The sequence below is a fragment of the Rhagoletis zephyria genome, unplaced genomic scaffold (genome assembly GCF_001687245.7).
Source record: "Rhagoletis zephyria isolate East Lansing unplaced genomic scaffold, Rhagoletis_zephyria_1.1 Rzeph_scaffold_04928, whole genome shotgun sequence".
Lineage (NCBI taxonomy): Eukaryota > Metazoa > Arthropoda > Insecta > Diptera > Tephritidae > Rhagoletis > Rhagoletis zephyria.
Genome location: NW_016162011.1, coordinates 9,831 through 36,494, shown reverse-complemented (window position 1 = coordinate 36,494; position 26,664 = coordinate 9,831). Strand labels below are relative to the sequence as shown.

At 37.9% G+C, this 26,664-nt stretch overlaps 1 protein-coding gene across 1 annotated transcript; it reads right to left on the bottom strand.

Annotated features, from left to right (window-relative positions):
* Positions 1 to 3,591: 3,591 nt before the first annotated feature.
* LOC108371374 (uncharacterized) lies at positions 3,592 to 24,766 on the bottom strand (the record flags this gene model as incomplete). Its single annotated transcript, XM_017626923.1, has 11 exons — positions 3,592 to 5,617; positions 5,910 to 5,921; positions 6,020 to 6,197; positions 6,269 to 6,533; positions 6,624 to 6,816; positions 9,295 to 9,471; positions 9,817 to 10,417; positions 10,515 to 10,896; positions 12,031 to 12,121; positions 20,583 to 21,930; positions 24,656 to 24,766. Coding segments are annotated over 11 exons (4,535 nt in total), but the record flags the coding sequence as incomplete, so codon positions are not given.
* Positions 24,767 to 26,664: the final 1,898 nt, after the last annotated feature.

The following is a 26,664-nucleotide window of genomic DNA, read 5'->3' as shown; positions in this document are numbered from 1 at the left end:
TAAAAGAAAAATGTCGAGTGAACGTCTTAGGGTTAAAACTTTTTAAGTACTTGTTTTTTTTTTTTAATTGAACTTAATTCTGAAACTAAATTGGTTCAAATAAATGCAGAAATATTTAATGCTTTAGCGTTTTTTTTTCGGCGAGAGAAGGGAGTGCCACTAAAAAAAAAAAACAACTCGTGAGATTTGCTCATATACATGCATTCGTATGTATTCGCAAATTCTGATACTTAACTACTTCTCTCTTGTCTTATTTTACATATATATTTCTGTTTTTAATAAGTTTGTACCGTTATAGGTATTTTCAGTTACATTTTTGGCATTTCGTTGGCAAAAGCCTTACATTTTTCACTCATGCTATTGGCATACTAATTGTGCGCCTTTTTCTCTACATACATTTATTTTATTTGGCCAATTGCTAAAACATTTATAATAAATTGTTTTTCTTTTTTAATTGGAAATATTACATGAGCCCTTTCAGAGGCTTCGTTTCTTATATTTTATTTTTATTTATTTTTTATTGTTATGCATGTATTTCGGTATATAAATTTAACTTTTAAAATATTTTCTAAATTTCTTTGCTATATTTTTTCATTTAAATTACTAGTTTTTTACTATTACCAGGTTTAAGTAGTAACGATTGTCGTTCAAAAATAGACACATTTAAGTTTAAAAATTCATTTAGTGTTTTTCATAGAGCAAGTAAAAGATAACACATTTTTAGGTACTAAGGTCCATTTTCTCATGTAGTTTTTAAACCTTATCTTTTTTTTAAACACAAATTTTGTTCTTAAAAAATGTGTTTGAAGTGCAGTTTCATAAATTTTGGAACCTATTTGAGAAAACGCCACTAACTTTGATAAGTTTTTATTTTTGCTACCTTTGTTTGCAACACAAATACGAAAGCTGCCAAATAAAATAAAGTTTGGTTCTTCGACGCGGAGAAAGAAGAAAACAATTACAAAAAATTTTGGAAAAAACTGGACCCTCTATTTCCTCTTTCCGGTTTCACAATTACTCCACCAGGTTCATGAGATATTCTAACTTAAAAGTTTGAAAAAATCCATTTTTGGAAAATTTCAACAAATTATGTGTATACAGTGCCGGACAAATGTATTGGCACAGTGCATTTTTTGCACTATAAGCAAAGTTTTTTATTCTAATTTATTTTCCATAATTTTTTATAAAAATTAAGTTCATTCTACATCAAAAAACACAAAGATAAAACATTAAAAATTAGTGCAAAACTCAGGAAAATTCAATAAATTTGCATACTAATTTGCAACTCTCTATGCTGCGAAAAATTAACAGTGCCAAAACTTTTGTTCGGTACCGTATATTTTCGCATATTGGCACAATTTTTAACTTAAAATGCGCTTCTTCACCTTTAAAAATCGCCTTTATTTTTTCAGTGGTGATGATTTCTCGTTGAGATATAAAAATTTAAAATGTGTGATTGAAACTATGTTAAGTCCGCCATTTTGAATTTGCATTGTTTAAATCGCATACTATAAATTTTTATATCTCTGCGAGGAATAAGCGGAATTGAAAGAATAAAGAAGATTTTTATTATCACGGCACACTGGCGCTGCGACCTAGTAAAAACTATTGAGGTAACTCTTAAGAAGTAACTCCAACCCAAGGCTGCTTCCAAGGTTTACAAGTCTATAGGCCACCACAGAGTATAGGATCTAGGGTTTGCTCCGAGAGGTCATACAATCTTCAGAAAGTCTCATTTTACAAAGGTGGTACCTTTGCTTTCATTGTCCTGTCAGATTAACAATGTCAGTTCTGAGCTGCAGAATTGTTTCGGCGCAGTGGTGTAGGCATGAGACCACCAAACCGGTTAGCAAGGGTACGCCGCAAGTGAGCGTATTATCACAGTGGCACTTATTTAGGACTACACCAAAGGCAGCATTTTTCACCTTGTTGCATCTATTTCCGGAAGACCTATCGGCCTAGAATGAAGCGTCAAAAGTTGTCGCGAAGCATTATGCTACGCGTATGAAGTCGTATGATCGGAGTTCGGCCTCAACAAATCCTATATGCTGACAAACTACTGCAGCATTTTCCAGGCGCAGGTACTGGCCATAAGAAGGGCGGAGGAGATGTTGACAGTTATACTGTGATAAAGGCGCTACTATCGCAGAGTACTTCCTCTAGAAATGTGGCGGAGTGCATGACAGCTCTGGATTTGCTACATACCAGTAGTGACGTACATCTGCACTGGGTTCCGGCATACTCCGGCGCCACGGGAAATAAGGAGGCCGACAGATTTGGCAAAGAGGGTGGTTTGTCGGAAAGCATGCTGATGGAGGAGGTGCCGATTTCCCTCCAAGCGATCAAACGGGAACTCGACCTGTTCGTGATCTGGAAGGCGTTGAATAAAACGCAAGAGCTCATTATAAAACCACCCCAAAAACTGCCCAGGCCGCATTGTCGTGAAGCTACTTTATGGACTTGCCATCCCTTCATTACTTTTGTCCACGTTTGTAATTTTTTCTGCCCCAGTTGCTGCTGTTCATAACCTTTTCTTACATTAAAAGTGTCCCGTCTTTGTCTCCGTAGTGCCATATGTGGAGTTCGAAATGGATTTTGAACCACAAGTACCCTTGGCGAGCGAGGGGGTCATCCTTTGCGGCCATTAAGTGCTCTAAGCAAACGGGGTGCTTGCAGAGGATGCTGTACTTTGAAGGTACCGGTAGTGGCGAAATTGTTTGAGCACTAGAGCCGGTGACTGTCTATTCGCACCTTCCCAAAGCCTTAGTAGGCAAAAACACTAGCCAATCCAATGTCTGGGCGAATAACTGGTCGATAGTTAAAGGAATGGGCTTTTTCCGAACCCAACTTAGCACACTCCAACTCCTTAACAGCAAATCTTTATTTTAACCTTTGAGAAGGCAAGGTTTACTATCAATGAAGGTACTCCGTAAGAAGGCCACGTATACTAAATATTGGTTTGTACACATCGGTTGCGTCAACTGCATTAATTGACGCGCTCTTACAGGAATTCAAATTGAGTACCCCGCAGCCAAAACTACATCCAATCTGAACCTTAGGTTTAGGTTTTATGGAGCTCGTTAACTTCCGTCTCACTATCTCTAGACGGCAGCCTAAATCGCCTGCAATTGCTGAAGAGAATTGGCAAGAAAATAACCGTGCAACGGGTACTACTTTTCCCCGCTAGGTGGAAACATCAGACCTTCAGCGCCATGTGGCGGGCAAACAAGACAATTTTGTAACAATCTTTTGGTCAAACGGATGCATAATTTAATTCTATCTAGAAATACATATAGATAAAAAGGAATTCATTTAGGTGAAATTCATATTGCTCCTGTGATAAACAGGCCATGGCTCCATAGGAAATATATGTATGTACATTAGGGCGGAGTAATTTAATTTCGGAAAAAGTGGAGCAATTTCGAAAAAAGTAAGCAAATACGATGAACAGAATATATACCAAAAATGGCATCCGATCCTCCTAATTTTTAAAAGAAATATTAGTGTATTATAATTTTTTTTTAACGAAATTAAATTCTCATATGCAAAACTTTGTGTTTTCTTCACACAATATATCTACTGATTTTTCTTTTAATAATTGAGAGGATAAAATGCCATTTTTTGTATAGAGTCTATTCACCCTTTTTGCTTAGAATTAATCGTAGGATTTGAATAAGCTATACACTTTCTTGGAAAATTTAGCTCGGAACAAATTACTCCGCCCTAATATAAGTTATATTGGAAATATGAAAAATAGCGGAAAATAACAATGCCATCTGTACTAGGTACGCCAGAAGTACATTTTCACAGTTAGACAGTATAAATTTCGTAACTTTTGCATTCGAATTAATAGAATGAATATACGTTTATAAATCGGTCACTTCAATTAACACACTTTTAAATATTAATATTATTTTGATCTTCAACTAGTCACATATCAATAAATACCAGCACATACAGTAGGAAAACCAATAAAAAACTAATAAATATTACGCTCGTCATCGCCGCTTACTATCAAACTTCACACTCCACTACCTTCACAGACCGATACCAGAAAACAACCGCCAACATCACGTTAATAGTATATTTGCCTAATATTCGTACTTTCCTAATAATAACCTACAAATTTCCTAGATATTCACTAATCATCACACGACTTGTCATTTCGAATTAAATTGTACTACTGCATGGAACTGAAGTTTCACAATCTACTCGAACGTAGACTTTCGGCACAGTGCGAATTAAGCGTATAACTTTACTTTAGGATGAGAGATTAAATTAAAATTTATCTAAAAAAAATAATAATTGCAACTCGAGTTGTCAAAGTTAAATACTTAAAACATCACAAAATTTAAATGACATATTTTTCCTTTTTCAATTCTCAACCGCCACTTGGTGGCGTTCACAACTTACATATGTGTGCACGCCTTAAATTGTCCCCTACCTGCTCAATAAAGTCTCCACATTGAGCGTCAGTTCATTGCGTCGCATCTCACTATCTTCCCCCGGCGTCGTGTTGCTCGAATTTACTGAAGCCGTCGTAGTCGCCGTCGATGCATCTGTGGTGGGACTCTCCGTTACAGTGCCGCCGACAACGCTATAACCAACACCATTTAAGGAGCGCGATGGCGCTGGCGAGGTGGGCGCCGACAGCAGTGCGGCTGCCATTTTGGCACTCGTCGGTGGTGTTTGTGCCTCGACCGTTGAGGGTGGACTGCGATTCAAATTGCTATCCAAACTACTGTGATGCTGTGAGGATGCAGGTGAAAGTGGTATCTCTTCAATTTTTTCAAGATCTTGTGTAATCGAAGTCGAATTCTGTTTGTGCGCACGTGTGAGCGTACCCTTCGGACTGCGTGAGGTGTCATGCAAAATGGGTATGTCCAGCATGGAGGACTTATTCGAGAGCGACATTGTGTGTGTGACTTGTAGTGAACTTTGATGATGTTGATGGTGATGATGATGATCCAATTTCGATTGCGTATCGTCACGATCGAGACTAAATTGACGGCGCAGTAGACGACTTGAGCCGGGCTTTGAATCGAACTTTACGCTACTGCTGTGTACGCTACCACCGCCAGAGCCACTACCACCACCACTACCCCCAACGACGGCGCTGCAAACACCGACGCTACTGTAGAGATATTTGGCATCGTAAAATTGCGTGAGGTTGCTTTCGCTGGGGCTGAGGCATTTGTAGTGATTGTAAGGTGAACTGAGGTCCATCATCTCCTCAATTTTTTTATACAGACGTGACGAAGAACCGCCTGCGGAGCTGGGAAGGCGATTAAAAGTGCTGGGCGTGAGCAGGTTGTCGGGCGGGAGTTCGGACATCTTGCGCGATTGCGGACTGGCGTTGGGCGTTTTGGTGGGGAATTCGGGACAGAGCGTGATATTTGGGCTGATCGTGTTGGTCGAGGTGGAGTCGAGCGAGTAGGAGTTTGGCAAGTTCGATGAACAAACATCCGCATTGGTGGGTGGAGTGATCTCCACTTTCACCTCGACCGATTCGCCGGCCAGCGAGGAAGACTGACTCGAAGACGCGTTGGTGCTGTTGCGTGATTTATTCGCTTGTGCTTTGAGTGTAATTGAGTTGCGTATGAGCGACTCATCGAGGCTGCAATAGATGGGGAAAAGGGAATGTTAGAGTATTTACTTTACTTTAGCTTTAGCGAGAGAAAGTGTGAGAGAAAGTGTGTAAAAATACTTTTTGGCTTTTCTCACTAAACTCACCCNGGTTGGTGCTGTTGCGTGATTTATTCGCTTGTGCTTTGAGTGTAATTGAGTTGCGTATGAGCGACTCATCGAGGCTGCAATAATATATGGGGGAAAAGGGAATGTTAGAGTATTAACTAAAGTGCGAGAGAAAGTGTGTAAAAATACTTTTTGGCTTTTCTCACTAAACTCACCCATGTGATTCACTATGAAAGCATTATATTGTTAAAAAAATACATGGTCAATTAAGTTAGTTATAAAGATCTCTTCGTTGCTTTGAAAATTATGTAGTTCAAAGACTTACCCAATCGGCGGTGGTGTAGGTAGCGGTTTATCAAATCCCTTCTTGCCCAGCAGCCAAAAAGTGTTCATCATCCCTTTGCCTTTAATATCGATCAACCCACGTGGCTCTATCGCATAGCCGCCACGTGCTTCCAAACGATCGCGCGTCTCCTGCGACATGTGTATGCGCCAAGAGGAGCCTACAGATACAAAAAAAAATTTCCTCACTACTTTACCAAAACCCAGCACGCTTTGGTGCATCGATTCTTACCCGTAGACTCCATGCGCGATGCCGTGTTCACCGTATCGCCAAATAGACAATAACGCGGCATAGTTAGCCCCACCACGCCTGCACAGCAGGGCCCTGTATGCAATCCTATACGCAACTGTAGTGGCACACCTGGCAAATGTTTCACATTAAAGCGGCCACTTTGGTGTAGCAAATCTAAAGCCATTGTAGCGATTTGTTCTGCATGATCGGGTATTTTGACCGGCAAGCCACTGACCACCATATACGCATCGCCTATTGTCTCCACCTAAGGAAAGGTCAGAAAAAGGGCGTTCATTTAAGTATATAGATAAGACAAGATTGGATTTTCCTTCTAGTTTTAAATCCACAAACTCACCTTATACACATTGTATGCATTGATAGTCGCATCAAATATGGTATAGAGATCATTTAGTAGATCGACAACCTGCACGGGACTGCAGTGTGCAGCAATCGTTGTAAAACCAACGATGTCGCTAAAATATATCGTCACATCGGAAAACTCCTCCGGTTCGACAGCTAAGCCCATTTTCAGTTTTTCCGCCACTGAACTGCAAATGTAAAAGAATTATGGTAATAAGATGTCAGTGGATTGTGTACTCTCTCATTGCAAAATGCGAAGGCGTTACATTCACACAGAATGTGTTCTGGCGTTTCTTCGTGCAGCTCAAAAATGCGACAGACGTTTGTTTCTGAGAGAATAATTTCACTGCGAAGGGATCAGTATCCCTGCGTAAATTGATTAATTTATTTGAAGCTTATTTTGAAGAACAGATTATGTGCCCTGGAAATTCCATCCACTGTGTTGGAAGAAAGGTCCCATGTTTTACCAAAGACACATGAATAGCCTTGTTGATAACAGTGTCCAAATTTGTATTTCAGTTGAGTGTTTTATCAAGAGTTACCCCTAGATACTTAGCTTCACTGGAAAATTCTATTCTTGTTCCGCTCTAAGTGAGTTTAGTCGCAGATAATTTCCTCCTGCGAGTAAATGGAACAATATTAGTCCTTATCTTCACACCGTTTTCAAGTGATGCGTAAGAATTGTTGCAAGCGGTGGTCGTCATGTAGCCCTGTTACACAAGATGACCAGATCATCTGCATAGCCTTGCGTCTCAAAGCCTTGGCTGTTCAGTGTGAAAAGGAGTTCGTTCATAACCATGGTCCGGCTTACCCATTTTTGGTATAAACACGATCTTAGCCTCAAGCCATCTGTTGGGAAAGTAACCCAGCAAGAGCGTAGCTCTATAGAGAGAAGACGGGGGCTATGTATATCTTTCCATTTTTAAGGTAACATGGTCCTGGGGAGTCGCGCTTTGTCAATCTCGACACGGTCCATTAGCAGGTTTGAAGATATTTCAGGTAAACAAATATCCTATCCCCTTTGCTCATCTCTTTATCAGAGCAGTGCAAGTTGAACAATGTGCTTCGGCTGTTTTCCGTATACGACGCAAATGGGATACCCTGCAAAATACTGCGTAGGCATAGATGCAGGACTAGCAAAGGATGGGAGTATTAAGCACTTCATTTGCCATTGTGCAGCCTCGAAAACCATTTCAGGGTACATTTGACAATTTGATTTGATAATTTTAACTATGTGGACTTCTTAACGGTTACAGTATGAGTAACCTAACTCAATCCATTAATGAGCCATATACGCCTACTAGATACCTTTGATTTATGACGATTCTTATTTATCGGATTCAGAGGACGAAGACTTATGTCAAATTTTCACTAGGCATTGAAATTACAAAAAAATGGAGGCATTGAAAATATGCCATGTGGAAATGAATTCAATGACTACTCATTACAATTTTCGCCATTTAGTGCTTAGTGGAAATCCAGCGTTAGAGTGAACTTTTAACAGCTGGTATCCATATTTATTATTCTTATCGAAAAATCACAAAAAATTGCCAAAAATTAACGGTCCCAGCTGCTTCAAACTTGCATTTTATTACAATTCAATGGGCTGTAAAACCGCATACTCAAAATATTTCTAAGGGACCTAATTAAATCGTTGCAAATTTTTGCGAAAAGTTTTACGGATTTTTCAGAATAAATTATATTTCTATAAAAAAATAACTAGAATTAAATAACAAAAAATAAATTGTTAAAAGTTGTCAATATGTGTGTTTATTAGTGATGTGAGGCCCTACCGAAATAGCCTTACAAATCATTTTAAAAAGTTTTTGCAAAAATTAAATTTCTCTGCATATTTTTGTTACAAAGTAAAGTAAAGTAAGGAAATTGAATTTAAATGCACGTTTTCGAACATGTTTTTTTCGATGTTGTCGCTGCTCTTTTCATGCATTCAAATCTCTGTTTGCCGCATAATATTGAAGTCAAAGGAAAACACTTTGTAGGTCAACTCAGAACTTCATAATCTGCCTAATCCTGAGTTTCGCCCGAAAGAAAATTCACCCAAAAATTTTTATTCCGCCCATAGTAAATACATGGAAACAAAAAGTGAAAAGTGAACCGTTTCGGGGGAAAATGGAGCTCATGATAAGGCTGAATATGAATACAAACAGAATCTCAAGTTGATAGCATGAAAAACAACAAAGTGAATGTAAGTCGGCCAGATCGGGTATATGGCGGCTATATGATATAGTGCCTCGAAACGAACAAAATTTGGTAGATCAACTCAGAACTCCATAATACATATCGCTTTCGGTTCTTTTGGAATGGTTTTTCAGTCCTTTTTACTTATTTTTCGGTTATTCTGAGATCATTTTCTGGTTTTTCTGGAACCGTTTTTCGGAGCTTTTGGAAAAGGGTTTCGATTCTTTTGGAATCGAGTTTTTGGGTCTTTTGCAGTCGAGTTTCGGTTCTTTCGGAACCGGTTTTCGGGTATTTTAGAATCGAGTTACGAATCTTACGAAACCGTCGTACGGTTCTTTTTGAATCGAGTTTCGGCTCTTTAAAGAACCCGGTTTTCTGGTTCCGGTCCATTGGTTATGTGCATCTCTAGTGTACATACAAGTACATTTGTATTTTTATTGCTAAAATTCCTCAAAATCAATACTTACCTCGGCAGCATGCGATTTAACAACTGTTCAGTTTTCTTCCTTTCAATATCCAGCTGATCGGTGCGCTCTCGTATCAACTCCTCCAAATTATTCGAGTACTTTTCGAGCATTTGAAACATTGTATCTACGAAATTCACCTTGCGACCATGATTGAGCATCTTAAAACGCTCGTAAACGCTGTCAAAAGTTAACAGCGAGCAGACACATTTTATCAATAGCACATCATTGGCGAAGTCATTAAGGTTGTCACCAATAGCCAGCAGGCACAATACGTCAACGCCGTAGATAGATTACGGAACGGAAAAGTAAATAAAGAGTAAAGCAGAAAATACCCTTAAATCAATAGGTTTATATGCACATACGTAACTATGTATGTATGTATGTATGTATGTTCAACGCAAAACACCACATCGCATATATATTTATGTATATGTATGCCCATCGTTCCGCATTCGCGTGATAGGCGCATTAACAATAAATATAGACAGCCAGTAAATAGACTTCTAGCTGTGCAATACTCACGAATTAAAGTCCGGTCGCATGTCCGGCTGCTCAGCCCAGCATTGACGCATAATATTGATAGCTTCGGGCGGTGCGGCACCCTTCGATACGGAGGGTCGTATCAGCGGCGGTGGCTTTTTAATCTTCGCTATTATCTCATCCGGCGACAGCGACAGCATACAATAGGGCTCACCGCGCACCACCACCTCCTGCATGATAATGCCAAACGAGTAGACATCACCCATTTGTGTGCCCAATACGCGCCCATGGTGATGATGATGGGTCTTCATTGTGCGCAACAATTCCGGCGCTGTCCACAGCAGTTCCTTGGCGGTGCGTGTGGGTGGCAGTAAGCCTTGCGCTTCGTAGAATGTGGCGAGCCCATAATCAGTTATTTTTAGCACCCAACGCGCGTCCACCACACAATTACGAGACGTTAATGTGCCATGAACGCGCAGCGCTGAGGTGTGCAAGTAGCGCATGCCACGCACCAAATCCGTCAGCAGGCTGAGACGGAAACTCCAATCCAATTTGATTTCGTCCATGATGAGCACATCTTGCAGTGAGCCGCGTGAGCAGTAATCGAACACCATGGCAGTGCGATTTGGGTCGGATAGCCAACCTAATTGTATGACAGCGGAAGGGAAGTGAATAAGAAAAAGTTTTCACAAAATAACCTTTAATTAAACGCGCCGCTGCTAAAAGTATTTATTACGTACCAATTAAGGGGTTAATGTTCTCATGTCGCATGCCATGCGCCAGCACAAGCAAGTCCATTGCTTTGGCCTTCAACTCTGTTGAGCCATTCAAGGGTATCTCTTTAAGCTGCACCAAATCGCCATTGTAGCGTGCGCGCATATCCAGCAGCGCAGGATTATGGCGCGCCAAGCTATTGCTGCCCGATGTACCTTTACCGCCATTTGCCGTTGTTGTACCAGCGCCAGTGGCGGTTGCCGTACCGCCGCCTGGTATGATGAGGCCAAGATTTTTTAACGACCCAATTGAACCTTTGAGCAAATCGGGTTTATCCACTTCAGGGCCACCAAACTCCTGTAGCTGCTGTAGCCAACAGCAGAGCATCGCTTCGATGCCCTCATCGACCTGAACGGAAAAGATTCTGTTATTTAGAATTTTTACCGTTAAAAAAGGTTCGATAGCAGTATGTTAGCGGATGAATGGATATGAATTTCTCCGAATTATTTAATTTTTTAATTTAATACTAATATTGCTGTCTGTAATTGAGTGCGGAGAAAGAAATTAGGCGCTAACATTTTTGTTGGGTATTGGGCAACACTGATTTTTGTGCGGCAAATGTTAAAGCTGTTTTTGATAGACCTATTTGTGCTAATTATGAGTCCGTAAGTATAAAGCTTCCATTTGGTCAAGATTTTGAGAAAAACCAGTTCAAAATGTCAGAAAATCGCGTTTTTTGCCATATTTCAGAAGCTCTAGCAAAGAAAGAGAAGTTGACAGAACATTCCGCTTAGGTATAAAATAAAGCTAGAACTCTCGACTACTATCCCTAAAAATACAGTCCTGCACTTGACCTGATAATCACTTATAGTCATTTATTGAACAACAAAAAAATACTGGAAAATGGTGCTATTGAAAAAGAAATCCCAAAAACAGTTTTTGCTGTTCAATTAATGACTATAACTAACCTTTGGATCAAGATGCAGAGATGGTGCTTTCAGAGACAGTTTTCAATAGTTTTAGCTTTAATTTAAGCCCAGTGTAAGATTTTGTTACCTTTTGTTTCTTTGCTAGAGCTTTCCAAATATAATACTTTGAGTTTATAAAAAATACCGTTATATGAAAATTGGCGCATTTGTGGGTGGATTTTTTTTATATTAACACCTCATACTTATATTCACTAAAGAAGCTTGTGTTCCAAATTTTAAGCCTCTAGACTACTGTCTACTATATATAGCCTGACTTTTCGTGATTTATCCCACAGTGGATTGGCATCAAAAACCTCTTAACTACAAATCATCATTCTTCTTCTTCGGCCTGTTTCATGAAACACCGCAAATAATTGTTTAAGTATGCACTTTCATTTAAATTTACGGCAATCGTTAAATACGAACACTTCTATGCACAAATATCTTTTTTACAACTAGCGTCTCTTAAGTTGTAATAAAACCATTTCGTAGGTCAGCTAAGTAACCACAATCTTTACTCTCTTACGAGCATTTTATGCTACAATAAAACAACTACAAAATCAACGCCACTTACCCTACGCGAATCGACTGGGAAGACAAAGTCATCAGCGGATAGCACAATTTTGTTAGGTCCTTTCGAGAGGCGCTTACGCAGCAAGTAATTCCTGAAAGTAAACCAGCATAAGTGGGATAATTAGTACGAAAATTTGTGTACTAAAACAGAAAAGTTAAAGCCGCAAATTATTATTTTTTTCTTCTTATGTACGCCGTAAATAGAGAAAGCTCTTAAAAAATACCATTAACTTGAGAGCTATGAGCGAATACGAGTATTATTGCCGTTGGCGGCTGTGATGAACTGAAAATGAGATCCACTTGTGTATTAACCTGTCATTTGCAGGCATACTGAGTGTATGCGTCTGTGTGGGGATGCATATAAAAAATAACACTACGCGCAACAACAACAACATCCACTCATAATAAGTTAAAATAACCGCAGTTAAAGCTGTGGAACTTTATTAATGAGCTACGCTAAAGTTTCACGCTCAACTATGTACTTTATAATAATTCAGTGTGGTAGACCGACCGACCCTCTGCAGATCAGCAGCGCAGCAATAGCAGCAAATTTGTCATTAACTTGGGCGCTTTGTCTGCTTAAACTTCGCACACTACCCTCCGGGATTTCATAGCAAAACTACTCGTGCTAACTACATACATACAAACCTACTTCTCTCTCTACAGCTTGTGTGACGCTGAACTTTCGCCGAGTTTGCTTTGTAGCGCGTGGTAGTCAAAAGTTTTGTTGTTTTCTCTTTTTTTTCTGATGCAGATGCGTGCAATCTAAAGAGCGTGTCAGACGTGGCAATATATTTCGATGCAATAAATTTCGGAAAGGCTGTCAAATTGAGAAATCAGTTGCATGAGCAGTCACACCTTGCATGGAAAGTGTCTTTCGAAAGAGGTTTTTATTTCCGAACGGCGAATTGCAGGAAAAATTTCTGAAATCGCTTTTTGGCTGTTCACACAGCGAATGAGTTTCTGGCAATCTTTCTCGATACTAAAATGCAACCATGAGCGGTTAGGTTGTCGTTTGTTTGCTATTTCTCTTGTAAAAGCGAGAAAATATAGGTTATAATTAACATATTTGTCGTGTAAACAATAATTTAACGATTAATTATATTAAGCAAAATAATATATTTCAAGCATTTTTGATATTTAATTCAACAATATTTTTTATCATTTTACACAAATTCACGATCAGGGCCACACGGCAACACTCGATTAGTTTGACAGCACTTGCAGAAGAAATAAAAATTGCTAGTGCAGCACGAGCAAGTTGAAATATATTTCCGAAATCGATTTTCGCTCTTGCAGTTGCAGTCCCACCTTGCAACTTTTATTTCTGAAACTGATTTCCGAAAGGTGACAGAAAGATCTTTCTGGCTGTTCACACATCGAAATAAAATTTCTCTTTCTCAATTTGACAGCGAATTGCGTGCGAAAGACGGAAATATTGCCACGTCTGACAGGCTCTTAACTCCTATACATAGGAATAAATACATGCAGTAGTTTGGTACTCATTACACAGAAGTTTGTTCTCATTTAGTGGTCCCCTTTATGGCGCGGGTGCCGTTAAATTGCGGCTGCTGTACGGTGATATGGTTGTTGATCAAAATGTGCTGGCAATGATACCGCAGTGAAATTCTTGCGCGAAAAAGTAGTTGCTGAATAGAATTTTAATTGCGCTGAATTGCTGAATTAAGTCTAAATCAGGGACTTTTGTTTTAGGTTTTGAGTTCGCTGTGATTTGCGAATGAAACTTTTTGTTTGAAGACGCATTGGAAGTGCTGGAGAAAGAGCGCGGAAAATATCTATTGAAGGATATTTACATAGCTCATGGTGGCAGAAGAAATAAATTTCATTTCTTCATCGAGCTAATCGCACTGCACGACTTATTTCAGCTTTTAATATGATTAAAGTTGAGTGACGCGTCACTCTATCAAAATAAAATTTAGGTTCCCAGAGCAAACAAAGATAGATGTGCGTTCAAAAGTTGCCCCAAGGAATTTTAACCAAATAGAAATACATCTGTTTGTTCGACTGAGGTTGAAATCAGTCATAGATAACTTTTCCTCTTAGTAAGTGTCAATATAAATGCTCTCTTATGGGGCGCTAATTTCGTGACCAACCCTTAATATGTATTATATAGTTAAAAAACTACATCAGACTGCGTGCCTTGGGGCTCTGGATGAAAAAACTGTCAGGGCATTGTTCAATCCCTCATTGAGCAATATAAGAAAAAGCCATCATTCCACCTATCAGATCATGTAAACGTTTTCCAGGATGAAAAATTTTCAGAAACCCAACAGCGGACGAACTAGCGATGAGCGGCTCAGGGAGTTAAAAGGATGACTTGCCGAAACTTATCACTCGAAGACTAGACTCGACTATTACTCGGCAGTTCCGTCTGTCCTATGACCCACTTAAAATGAGGTAATTTTGTGAATGAGCAAAGAAAATACCTAGAAACTCTCGAAAGTCTTCAGAGGGCACTGGCTCGTTGGGGTAAATGCCGAAAGGATTGCCTTACCCATCTATAGATTCTGATAGCAGCTTCGAGTACCCGGTTCAAAAGAGACAATGGAACACTTTCTGCGTGGGTTTCCAGCAGAATATTTCATAGGTGCAGCTGTCTCTCCCCGCATCAGGTGCTGAGATTCATTAAAGCCGCCAAATGGTTGTAGGTTGCACGAGTAGTGGAATCAGAATGGCAAAACTTACTCCTTGTCTCTCCGCAGGGTACCAAGCCACTTAAATCAAGCAACAAACCAAATTTTACGATAGCAGTTTTAGCGAGTTTAATTGATACACAGCAATGCAGTCGCTGTAGCTGAGTGGTTAGTGGTGCGTACTACCACACCGTGCGACCTCAGTTCGATCCCTAGCGAGAGCAGCTTTTTGCCTTAAAAAAAGCTTTTCATTAAATCCATATTCTAGGTGGGAGGGCCCTCCCCCTTTGTGTGACAACCTCAAGGCGCACGCCACGAATCGGAGGAGAAGCTCGGCCAAACACTAACATATATGTAAGCGCCAAAATATTATTATTATTATTACTCATAAGTAAGTACAAGATTTCCGTTAGTTATAAGACATGTTGCTAAAAGCTCCTGAAATGTCCATAAGGGCACAAATAGCTTTTTCTTCATACTTCAGAGCCTTTTCAGTTTTTGTAGGGGGACTATGAATGGCAGTTTCAGTAGATTCGCTAGGTTGTTGAAAGAATAGGTTGCTCTTCACAGTCCGATCTTCATAACTCTCGCATGTGTGTGATTCAAGACTTTCGCCATGTCTTTTATGAGAAAATACCCGAGGCTTGTGCGCCTTCAAAATGAAGGTAGCTGCTGTTAAGGTTTTACAAACTTCGGTAAGAGTACGAATTTTTGATTAAACTTAGTAAGACAATTTTTTGTCTCTGCTTTAAAATTGTGTAACGTCTCTTGTTAGCTATTCAAAAGTTTCAAATAGCGTTGAAAACTAAAAACTTTTTAATACCAAGGGAAGCTAGTTAAGTTATCCCTGAATTGTGTTACAAATGCGTTGAATAGCTGCAAGCTGCAAAACCATAACCACGAATTGCACTAAATGTGCATTTTTGTTGGCAATTAAACAGAGTTTTACTGCCAGTTTCTACACTGCGAGCGTTACTACACGTACATATGTACATATGTACATATATATGTGGAAATACTCCTACATAGTGCATGCGTGTTTGCTAAACGAAGGCATCATATGCACTGGTGGCATGGTTGTGTATTTGTATACATACATATATATATATATGTACATTATGCGGCGCGAAATTTAATGATTGCTTTTTTATTTTATTTTCAAAATAATAGCAGAGGGATCACGCTGTAAATCTGCGCTTTGTACTTTAATTGATTCACTTAAAGATATTTGCCATTCAAGTTTATTTTGTTAGTAAGTAGTATTGCTGCTGGAAACAATATTTCATACAGCTTTGTAAATTATTGCATATTTTTTATTGTAAATTAATTTTGCATATGCAGATTAGTTTATGCTCTAGGTTAAAAATAGAGAGCCATACTTAGTATAAAAAAAAATACTATCGTAAATATTAAAGGCTTCAGTGTGGAGATATTTATGAAGATTTATATACTTACTTAAGTATGTACGTAGTTAAATTTGCTCAAAATAACAAAAAAAAATATATATAAGTATAACATATGGAACAAATATATTATTCTAAGTTGTATAGGTTATCCTCATAAAGGATGAAAGAAAGCCTAAAGGAGGCCCAATGCTGGAGCCGACTTTCAGCGCAAAAATTTAACCTTTTAGTTCGCTTAAAAAGAAAGTTTGCCAATTTTCGGTGAATTTCGAATTAGTCATAAAATGGTACCGAACTACAACAGACGAGATGAGAATGTTACCCATACGCCATGTACTTACGTTTGATTTTAATGATTTTACAATGATAAATGGTAGACCAAATATGGAACCGCCCATTTTGAATTTTCAAAATCTAATTTCAGATTCATAATGAGCGTCCTTAAACACTAGGGTTGGAAAATAATTATTATTTTTTAAATTTTAATAAAAAAATCAACAAACAAACAACAAAATAAGACTCAATAATAATTATTATCTCTAAGCGAAAAAATGAAAATCAAAAAAATAATTATTTCTGTCGAGCGAAAAAATTAAAATCAAAAAAATAATTATTTCCGTCGATTATTATATTTAAGCGAAACAAATAAAAATCATGAAATAATGATTAAATGCTGATTAAAATTATTTTACTCCCTGTTAAATACCCTTAATTGTAAGTTTTTAAGCGAATTCAATCGGTTTTGATTTTTTGTCCGTTATATAGGGTCCGCCATATTGAATTTTTTCAATCTGGCCTCCGATTCATAATCAGCGAGCTCGAAACCCCCTGAGTAACAAACTCTAAGTGAGTCCGCTAAATGTTTAAAAATTCTTCATTCATATTGATTGAAAAAAATGACTTCAGATTCGTAATCAACGACATCGGAAACTATATTATAAGTCGTGATCTAGATTCCTGTCATTGTCATTTGCAGAAAGAAATTAATAAGTATATTCGCTTCTTCGCGAAAAGAGCGTCCTTAAAGCGGTGCGATAATACAAAACCATTTCCATGATTTTTCTGTTTCCCGTATAAATACATGCTGCGCTTCGATTAAAGCAGTTGGGTTGAATAATCCCGAACATTAATGGCAAATACTTAAACTTAATTAAATTGAACATTTCTCAGAACTATGCCGCAGCGGGTCAAAGTTACCAAAGAAAAATAAAATTTTTATTCTAAGAAATGCATTACGATTTGTAGCGCAAGTAATGCATTACCTAACAGTGCCTGTACGTATAGAATTTTCGAATACTAAGTTGATATAGCAGGCTCGAATTTAGCGCGAAATTGGCACCACCATTGTAGAATTTTGGCAAGAAGCACTCAAGAGATACACAAGTTAAGTAGGTAAATCTCTGTGCGTGCTGTCGAAAAATCAATATGGCATTCAAAGCGTTACTAATTATAATTGAAACGAAAGTGCCAAATCAGCTTAAATACATATTTACGAATAGGCACTTATAAGGCAGGCAGTTAAAAGTACGCGAAAATAAAGTTTTCCTTCAAAGTTTGCCAAATTGGCCAAATAAGTGTGAGAGTACAGCAACACGCTAGGTATGAGCAAGAAAGCGCTTAGCTGTGAAAAATAACTCAACTTCTTATAAAAAAATGCTTACGTATGTCTGTATGTATGTCCAACTTTGCAAGATGCAAGCGGGCTTATGGGAAAATCCATACATATGTACCTACATACATCTATTTCTCTGTAAAGGAGAGTTGATGTCGATGGGACGGCGATGCCTATCAGTTACTCTTTTCAAAAATACTTTATTCGTGTGTTGCCCTTGGCTAGGCACTTGCCACTTACGCCTCTCCAATACAGTGCATTGGCTGACTGCTCATTAGATTAATTAGTCAGACATCGATAACATAAAAGTGTATTTATTTGCACGAGTAATAATATATTTAATTGTTGGTAGTTCCATTTAATTTCCTAGTCTTTTAATGAGGCGAAATTTATGGTGGTGAATTTGTGGTTAATCAAGTGGCATAATGAATTGCAGTGTAAAACATCTGCATTATTTTCAAACACTTGACATAAGTAGAGCTGATTACCAAATAGTTGATTAATTACCGAGCAGAATATTTTTTTTTGGGAGAAGGAGCTGAAATACGCTGAATAAAATATAAATGCTGTATTAACAACGAATTTGCTGTCAAAAGCAAGCTGAATGAGAAATATATTTAAAGTCATAGCGCGAAAAGCATTCAGCAGGTGAAAAGATTTAAATAAAATTGAGCTGAATTACGCTTAATGATATATAAATGGATAAATTTATATGAATTTACTGCTCTCTGCTAACTCAGTTGAAATTATCTCACAAGTAAGTGTGCTGAATAGATTTCGCTGGTGAAAAACTGAAATAAAACTATGCTGAATTACGCTGAATAATATATAAATGCTTAAATTTATATGAATTTAATGCTTACCGCTACTTAAATTCAAACTATCCTAAAAGGAAATGTGCTGAATATATTTCGCCGGCGGAAAAATTAAAACAAAATAATAATTTACTGATTATTGCTAGCTGAATTGAAATTATCTTGCAAGTAAATATATTCTGAATACATTAAAATGGTGAAAAAGGGCTAAAAATGAGCTGACTTACGCCAAATAATATACAAATGCTTAAATCAATGTGAATTTACTGCTTACTGCTAGCTGAATGGCAATTATCCTAAAAATAAATGTGCTGAATACATTCCGCTGCTGAAAAACTTTAAATAAATATCATCTGAATACGCTGAACAATATATAAATACTTAAATTAATTAGAACTTACTGCTTACTGCTAGCTTAATTGAAATTGTACTACAGGTAAATGTGCTCAAACGCTGAAAAAGGCCATAAAAATGAGCTGAATTTGCTGAATAATATATAAATATTTAAATTAATGTGAACTTTGTGCTAGCTGATGGAAATTTACTCACAAGTAATTGTGCTGAATACATTCCGCTGGTGATAAAAATGAAATAAAAACGAGCTGAATAATATATGAGTACTTAAATAAATATGAATTTGCCACCTACTGCTGGCTTAACTGAAACTATCCTACAAGTAAATTTGCTGAATACATCCCGTTGGTGCAAGAGTTAAATAAAAATGAATGGTGTTTTTAATTATAGTTTTTATATCTTTTTGTAAGATGAATTCAGCTGAATAAGCAATGAAAAGAGAACTTAGCCTGAAAGAAGGCATTTAAGTTAATATTTGAACGCTGTTGAAGTACGCTGAATACAAGCTTCGTGCTGCTACCTATTTAAGAACCACATCTATTTACGTTGTTAAAATTATGAAAGCAAAATTTAGCTGAATGGCTGAAGGCATTCACGAATACTGATTTAAATAAAAAAACGGATGATTTAAATATATATTAAAAAAAAATATATTAAAAGCTGAGTTGAACTTATTACCGAACATATTTAGTTCTATTGCCCGCCAACGACAAATGTGTACTTTTTGCATATTCAGCAAGCATGGTTTATCAAATATATCTTGATACCATCTCACCCTTTCAATTGCTGAATGAACTATTCTAATAAATTCTCTATACCAATCCTACAACTTTTTTGGTTTTCACTATCTTATTAGCAAATTTACATAAAAAATTTGCTGAATAAAAGCTGAATTGTGTGAAGTAGGTCTAGGTTACACTAAATATTACTTTGGTGAGTATGCAGCAAATAGAAAACCAACTCACGTCAAAAAAAGTTGCTGCTGAATTAAGCTGAATTGCCAAAAAACGGCATTTACTCTCACAATTCACTGCTTTATAACTGTATTACGGTGAATGGCGATCGCTATCGTTCGATGCTAACAAACTTTTTGTTGCCAAAAATGGAAGAACTGAACTTGGTTGACATGTGGTTTCAACAAGATGGCGCTACATGCCACACAGCTCGCGATTCTATGGCCATTTTGAGGGAAAACTTCGGAGAACAATTCATCTCAAGAAATGGACCGGTAAGTTGGCCACCAAGATCATGCGATTTGACGCCTTTAGACTATTTTTTGTGGGGCTACGTCAAGTCTAAAGTCTACAGAAATAAGCCAGCAACTATTCCAGCTTTGGAAGACAACATTTCCGAAGAAATTCGGGCTATTCCGGCCGAAATGCTCGAAAAAGTTGCCCAAAATTGGACTTTCCGAATGGACCACCTAAGACGCAGCCGCGGTCAACATTTAAATGAAATTATCTTCAAAAAGTAAATGTCATGGACCAATCTAACGTTTCAAATAAAGAACCGATGAGTTTTGCAAATTTTATGCGTTTTTTTAAAAAAAAAAGGTATCAAGCTCTTAAAAAATCACCCGGTACTATATAATTTAGTGCTAAATTCAGCTGAATAGCATAAAATTTTACTAATATCAAACTTCTGCATACTCATCACATAAGATATAGCCGTTTTTATTTTTCATTCATTAAACTCACTCTATAGTTAGTACTTACCTCATTGCAATGCCCGCCGCTACGCTCGCCGCCACAATGATCAACAGCAATCCAATGCAAATGGCCACAATTGTCCAGCAGATAGCGCCACATTGCCAAAGCTGTGCTGTGCTCACCAGCAACCACTCGTCGTAGCCCGGCTGAATGGAATGTGTAATATAAGTGTTTAAATTGATTTCATGTTGCTCCAAAATCAACAATGGGCGCCATTTGATAGAATCAGTTGACGCTGTCGACCTCACATCCGCTGATGCTGAATTGGCGACAACATTGACACGACCATTGAAGTCAATTGTTGCTGTATTCGTACTACCCACACTGCTAGTATTAGCGCCGCCGTTGCTTTTGTTGTAACCATTGTTGTTGTTGCCAATCGCACTATCGCGCACCACATCCAACACAATAAAATCATATTTAGGCATTTTCGCATTGACATTCCCGGTTTTTGTCGCGCTGCCACTGCCACCGCCGCTGGCATTTCCGTTTCCATTTTGCTTTTGTTGCTGTGTGGCTTGTTCGCTTATCGGTTTTGTTGTTTTTGGAATTTGTTTCGACGCTGTTTCTTCTAGCTGTTGCCGCACATTGGTAATTATAAAATCGTAAAAATGAAAAAAGTCAATAAAATTCCGCAAACTAGCAATGCGCGCTTGCTCTGCGCTCGTATATCCGGTGACCGGATGTATGTGGCAAAGTTGCTTCAGCAATGTCCGTAACTGTTGCAGCAGCGTGCCATTGCGCTTGATATTGTGTTTGCGTAGCTTGTACATAAAATCGACGCAATGTCGCGTCACATTCTCGATATTCGGACAAATCTCAACAAAGTTGAGGCCACTCAGCTGTGGGCATTCATCGAAGGCAGCCAAAGTGTCACGCGTCGGGCGCACAGTTGTGGTGCGGGTTGTTGCTTTATCACTACTACTGCCATCTATCGTCTCAGCGGCCATAGCATCTTCATGCTCCTGCAAGGCGCGCGTCACTGAGCTATCCAAGTGTATGGGCCAGTTTAGAGCGGCTGCTTCGGTGACCCCAACACCCAGCTTGCCTTCACTGCTCATCGCCTTCCAACGTCGTATTTGTCGGAAATTCTGCACCAACCCAATGCCATTATCTTCGAAGGCGACCTTTAGAAAGTGACGGTACTTATCGCTCAACACAGTGAGCAACAAGAGGTTGGACATCAGTTCAGAGCTGGCATTAATGCGCGCCAAATTTTTGTAGAAATTATTCTCCGCATTGAAGGAGGTGGCCACCACATCGATGAGCAGCACTTTGGTGTGGCGTAGGCCGACCAGCTGCGTCAGCAAATGCAAAGTGCTGGCATCGTTCATGTCCGCTGTGATGATGATGGCTGTCGCAGAGACGTAGGAGAAAAGTTGATGGATAAGGCGCGCGCAATTTGAATAGAAGATAGAGAGATAAAGAGGAAAAATTTAATTTTTTTAAATTTCTAATTAGATAACAGAGGTCAAGTTTTGTGTGCTTTTAATAAATTTATGCTGCTTTTTGGAACATGTCTTATGTATCTCAAAAGTAGAGCTAATTCTTTTGTAGCCACGAAGATATTAATCCCAAAACAGTTTAATGAATTCTTAGTNGTAAGGCGCGCGCAATTTGAATAGAGAAGATAGAGAGATAAAGAGGAAAAATATAATTTTTTTAAATTTCTAATTAGATAACAGAGGTCAAGTTTTGTGTGCTTTTAATAAATTTATGCTGCTTTTTGGAACATGTCTTATGTATCTCAAAAGTAGAGCTAATTCTTTTGTAGCCACGAAGATATTAATCCCAAAACAGTTTAATGAATTTTTAGTTTTTGAAATTCTGGCTTAAACAGCGAGCTTTCGTGGTTTTTGTATAAGAATGTAAAACACAAGAGAGCTTAATATTACTGATATAAAATATAATGCTTGACTGAAGAACTTACTATTAAATTGCAAAGTCAGAATTAACATCAGTGATGATAGGTAAGTCCCAGATGGGTTCTAACATCACAAAGTAGTTTTCGTGAAAATCGCACATAGAGGGTCTCGATATTCTTATTTACCGAATTGCTTTCAATGTATTTTCGGAATGTAGTTGACCGTGTTTATTCACAAAAGTGGAAAGTGGTACAAATGTCGATATTAAATACTGTCATATATAGGAGCAAACTAACTATTTTTCGTGGGAATTGCGATCCGAAAAAAATGTTAAATGTTTTTCCCTGTTTTGAAAGAAAAATTATTGATATCACTTCCCTGTGTACAAATCTAGGGTTCAATATAATGGACGCTGAATAACATCAAAACTAAACTTTTGATTGTATTTTTGAAATAAATGATGAAAAATCAGCCGGTAAACAAATTTTCAGATTTTTAGCTTTGGCAGGTAATTTTTTGTACTGAGAGGGTTAAGAGTACACTTAGGCTATAGATAGCATGCCGATTGTATTACCACAGTTTGACACCGTTCAATTATTCACCCTATGTTGAACCACTTCGTATCGCTGAAGAACTTTATCAGGCAACTTACGTCAGTATTCGAAACTTCCCTAAGTTCGGCAAAGAACCGTGAATCCGCAGCCGACGCAGCCTGCTTCTACACAGTGCAGGGCATTTACACAGGGGATGCAAGACTGTTTCCTCCTCTTCGTAGTCCTTGTAGCTTCTGCAACATCTTAGGAAAGGCAAGCCGAGCCTTTCTACATGCTTACCTATTAGACAGTGCCCGGTTAGAGCCCCTACAACGTTAGATATACCCTCTCTTCTAAGAGAGCATACCCTTCGTGACCGCTTCTGATCCCAATTAGGACACATCTGCCAGGAAATTCGAAAAGTCGTAATTTTACTCCATCTTTCTTCTGCTTGTTTGTATAAAAATTCACTAAGTAGCAGCGTGTAAGTGTCAAAATGCATACCAATGCGTTCTTTACCAGGAAGAATCTGCTTAGTCGTGCCTTGCCTTGAAAGTTATTCTGCCGTTCCGTTTTCACTCTACTAAGTCCCTATATCCAGGCCCCTAAGTAAGGTGGAGTTGTTCTGAGCGCTCTGCATATGCAGATCATACTGGACATGTGCACTTATGCCACCGCGGGTGGACCACTTAGATGCATCCCAAAGCATTCGCTGCATCGGCTCCCATAGCGTTTGCAGAAAATTTCCACTAAAAGCGATCGCAATGTTATCGGTGTGTGCAACGACTTTTTCTCCCCCCCCCCATTCGTTCTACGCAAAAGTGTGCTGATGGTCAGGGCCCACAAAAGTGGGGAGAGAACCTCCCTGGGGCGTACCCATCGTCACAAGACTCGACATTTCGCACGCGCCTGTAATAGCCTCCGGAAGTACGTTGTTCAACGCGCCTTCAATATCCAAGACAGCAACGAGACAGAGGTTCTTAACGCTAAGGAGCTCCTCGATATAAGCGACCAAGCGCGGTCTCTGTAGATTAACCTTTTCGGTAAGCATATTGGTCAACAGACAGTAGACGACTGTCGATGATGTCAGAACAATCACTTGAAGTGTCTTAAACACAAAGGAGGAACGGCTGATGGGCCTATGGTCCTTGGGTTAATATGTGAGGCCTATTCGCCATTTGGCGAAACATTTTTCCATGTCAGCGGTATTAGTTTAAGTTTGAAACAGGCTTTGTAAATACATAAAAGCTACTTCGCATGCACATCCAGTGTCTTAGTTAGTTGTGCAGGTATTATCCCGTCCGGTCCTGCAGTTTTATGTGGTTTTGGCATTAATATAGTGGTATTTTACGGGAATTCTTTTATTGACGTGAACTAAAACTTCTAAACAACACCACTCACAAATGTAAAAATTGTGTGAGCGCTACTTTAGTTAAAAATGTTTTGAAACCAAAATTCTTTTATTTTGATGTTATTAAAAGAAATATCCTCTTTAGTCGAATACACTGCCGTAAAATTTATGTATATATATATTCATGATGGTATACATATTTAAATTATTGTGCTATACTCGTACATATATTTATTTTATTTTTCGAATATCGTACACACATACTATAGTTACTCTCGAATTTTTGATACATATTTCCATTTCTTAGTAGTTCAAATTCACTATACATACCTTTACCAATTTTGTCCTGTGCATGCAGATCACGTATATCCTCGCCAATTTCAATTTTATACGGTATACGCAAGTTCGCTGCTATGGCAAGTGGCATGCCCCAATTTTCATCTGCAACATCAAGCGAAAAAAAAAATATATAGTTTCGTGAGACAAAAGGCATAAAATGTTGTATAGTATGTGTGTGTAGAAAATCAAATTTATTTGGCTGTATATTGTACGCGTAGGCTCTTGCACAAATATCCTTGTTGTAATAGTTGCAAAGGCGCTATGGAATTTTGTTAAATTTGAATAGCAGAGGCCCATTTTTAATAAAGGGTGGGTTCATGTGGATACAGATAAAAGGAGAATAAAAGTTTTTGGGGTAATGGGTATAGCAATTAAAATTAGTTTATAGTAGAGTAATGTATGATCAAAGAAATATTGAGTAGATTCAAGTAAAAATACGTAGTATGTAGTTATTTAAAAAGCATACATTTTGGGATCACCTTAAGTTTTTGTAAATTGTGCAACTCTCCTCTCGGTAAGTTTAATTACTCATGGCTTGTATATCTGGAGGCCTACAAAATAAGTGCCGTAGCCTAGCTTAATCTACACTTATAAGTAGATTAAGCTAGGTTAAGATGATGTGTATAGAGAGTTTTATATGTTCACTTGCAGACATACATAGTTGTCCATTGGGAGTGTTTTCTGTGAGTGAATGCAAGGGGAAGGCCAATTCACCCAAAATAGAGTCTCTTTACGAATAAAAAAGTAAGTCCGCCTGGGCCACACTTGAGAAGTGAAAATAACGTTACCTTCACTAGATATGTATCTCATAACCAATATATAGCATTTTCAGTTTCAATGAAACTTTTTTCAAATTAAACGAAACCATCTCAAGCAAAGCGAAAGCTTTTTCAAATTAAATGAAACCTTTCTCAACTTCCTTTTAAGAATGTTACATTTAATTTGTAAAAGGTTTCATTTAATTTGAAAATGGTTTCGCTTAACCTGAAAAAGGTATAATTTAATTTGAAAATGGTTTCGCTTAATTTTAAAATGGTTTCATTTAAACTTAAAATGCTATACATACGTACATCTGCTTTTTCCTAAGGTTATATTTTTTGTCTTTTTTCTATCTATGTACATAGATCCCTACCTCTATATTATTCGTTCTAATTACATTTATGTTATTCTGTTTTCTTTTATCTGTATACTTTATCCATAACAAAATCGATAGTAACATCCATCAAAATATCGATAGAAAAACCGATAAAAATATGGATAACAAAATGGATTAAAATATCGATAACAAAATCGATGAAATATCTATAACAAAATCGATAAAATATCCGATAAAAATATCGATAACAAAATCAAAAGCGATATCGATAACAAAATCGATAAAAGTTTAGATAACAAAATCGATAAAAGTATCTATAACAATATCGATAACAAATTCGATAAAAATGTCGGTAGAAAAATCGATAGCAATGTCGGTAAAAAATATCGATTAAAAAAATCTACAAAAATATCGACAAAAAAATCGACAACAAAATCCATAAAAATATTGATAACAAAATCGATAAAAAAAGATCGATAACAAAATCGATAAAAAATATCGACCAACCATTTCCGTGTGCAATTTCCGTTGAATTTGCCAATTCCCAAAGTTCCCTCGCTGCTATCTCTGCCTGTCTGGTGAAGAAGCATGGTCCTAGGTATTTGAGTCGCGACTCGCGAGAGAGAACTTGTTAATGTTCGCCAAAGTTAGACCACCAGAGACAGTTTATTGATTTTCCAAATAACTTAGAACAACACTATGGCTTGTAAGAAATTCGTAACGTGTCGGATATATTCATACATTTTCATCAAATGATTCCTAGACGGTAGGTCTAAAGAGAACTTAGAATTATGCGCAAATTTATAACTGTCTCTATAACTCACGGATTAAAACAGCAACAAAATACTTTGTGGTCTATGTATATATTTTTTTCGACATTTTTGCTTTGTATGGAATTATATGT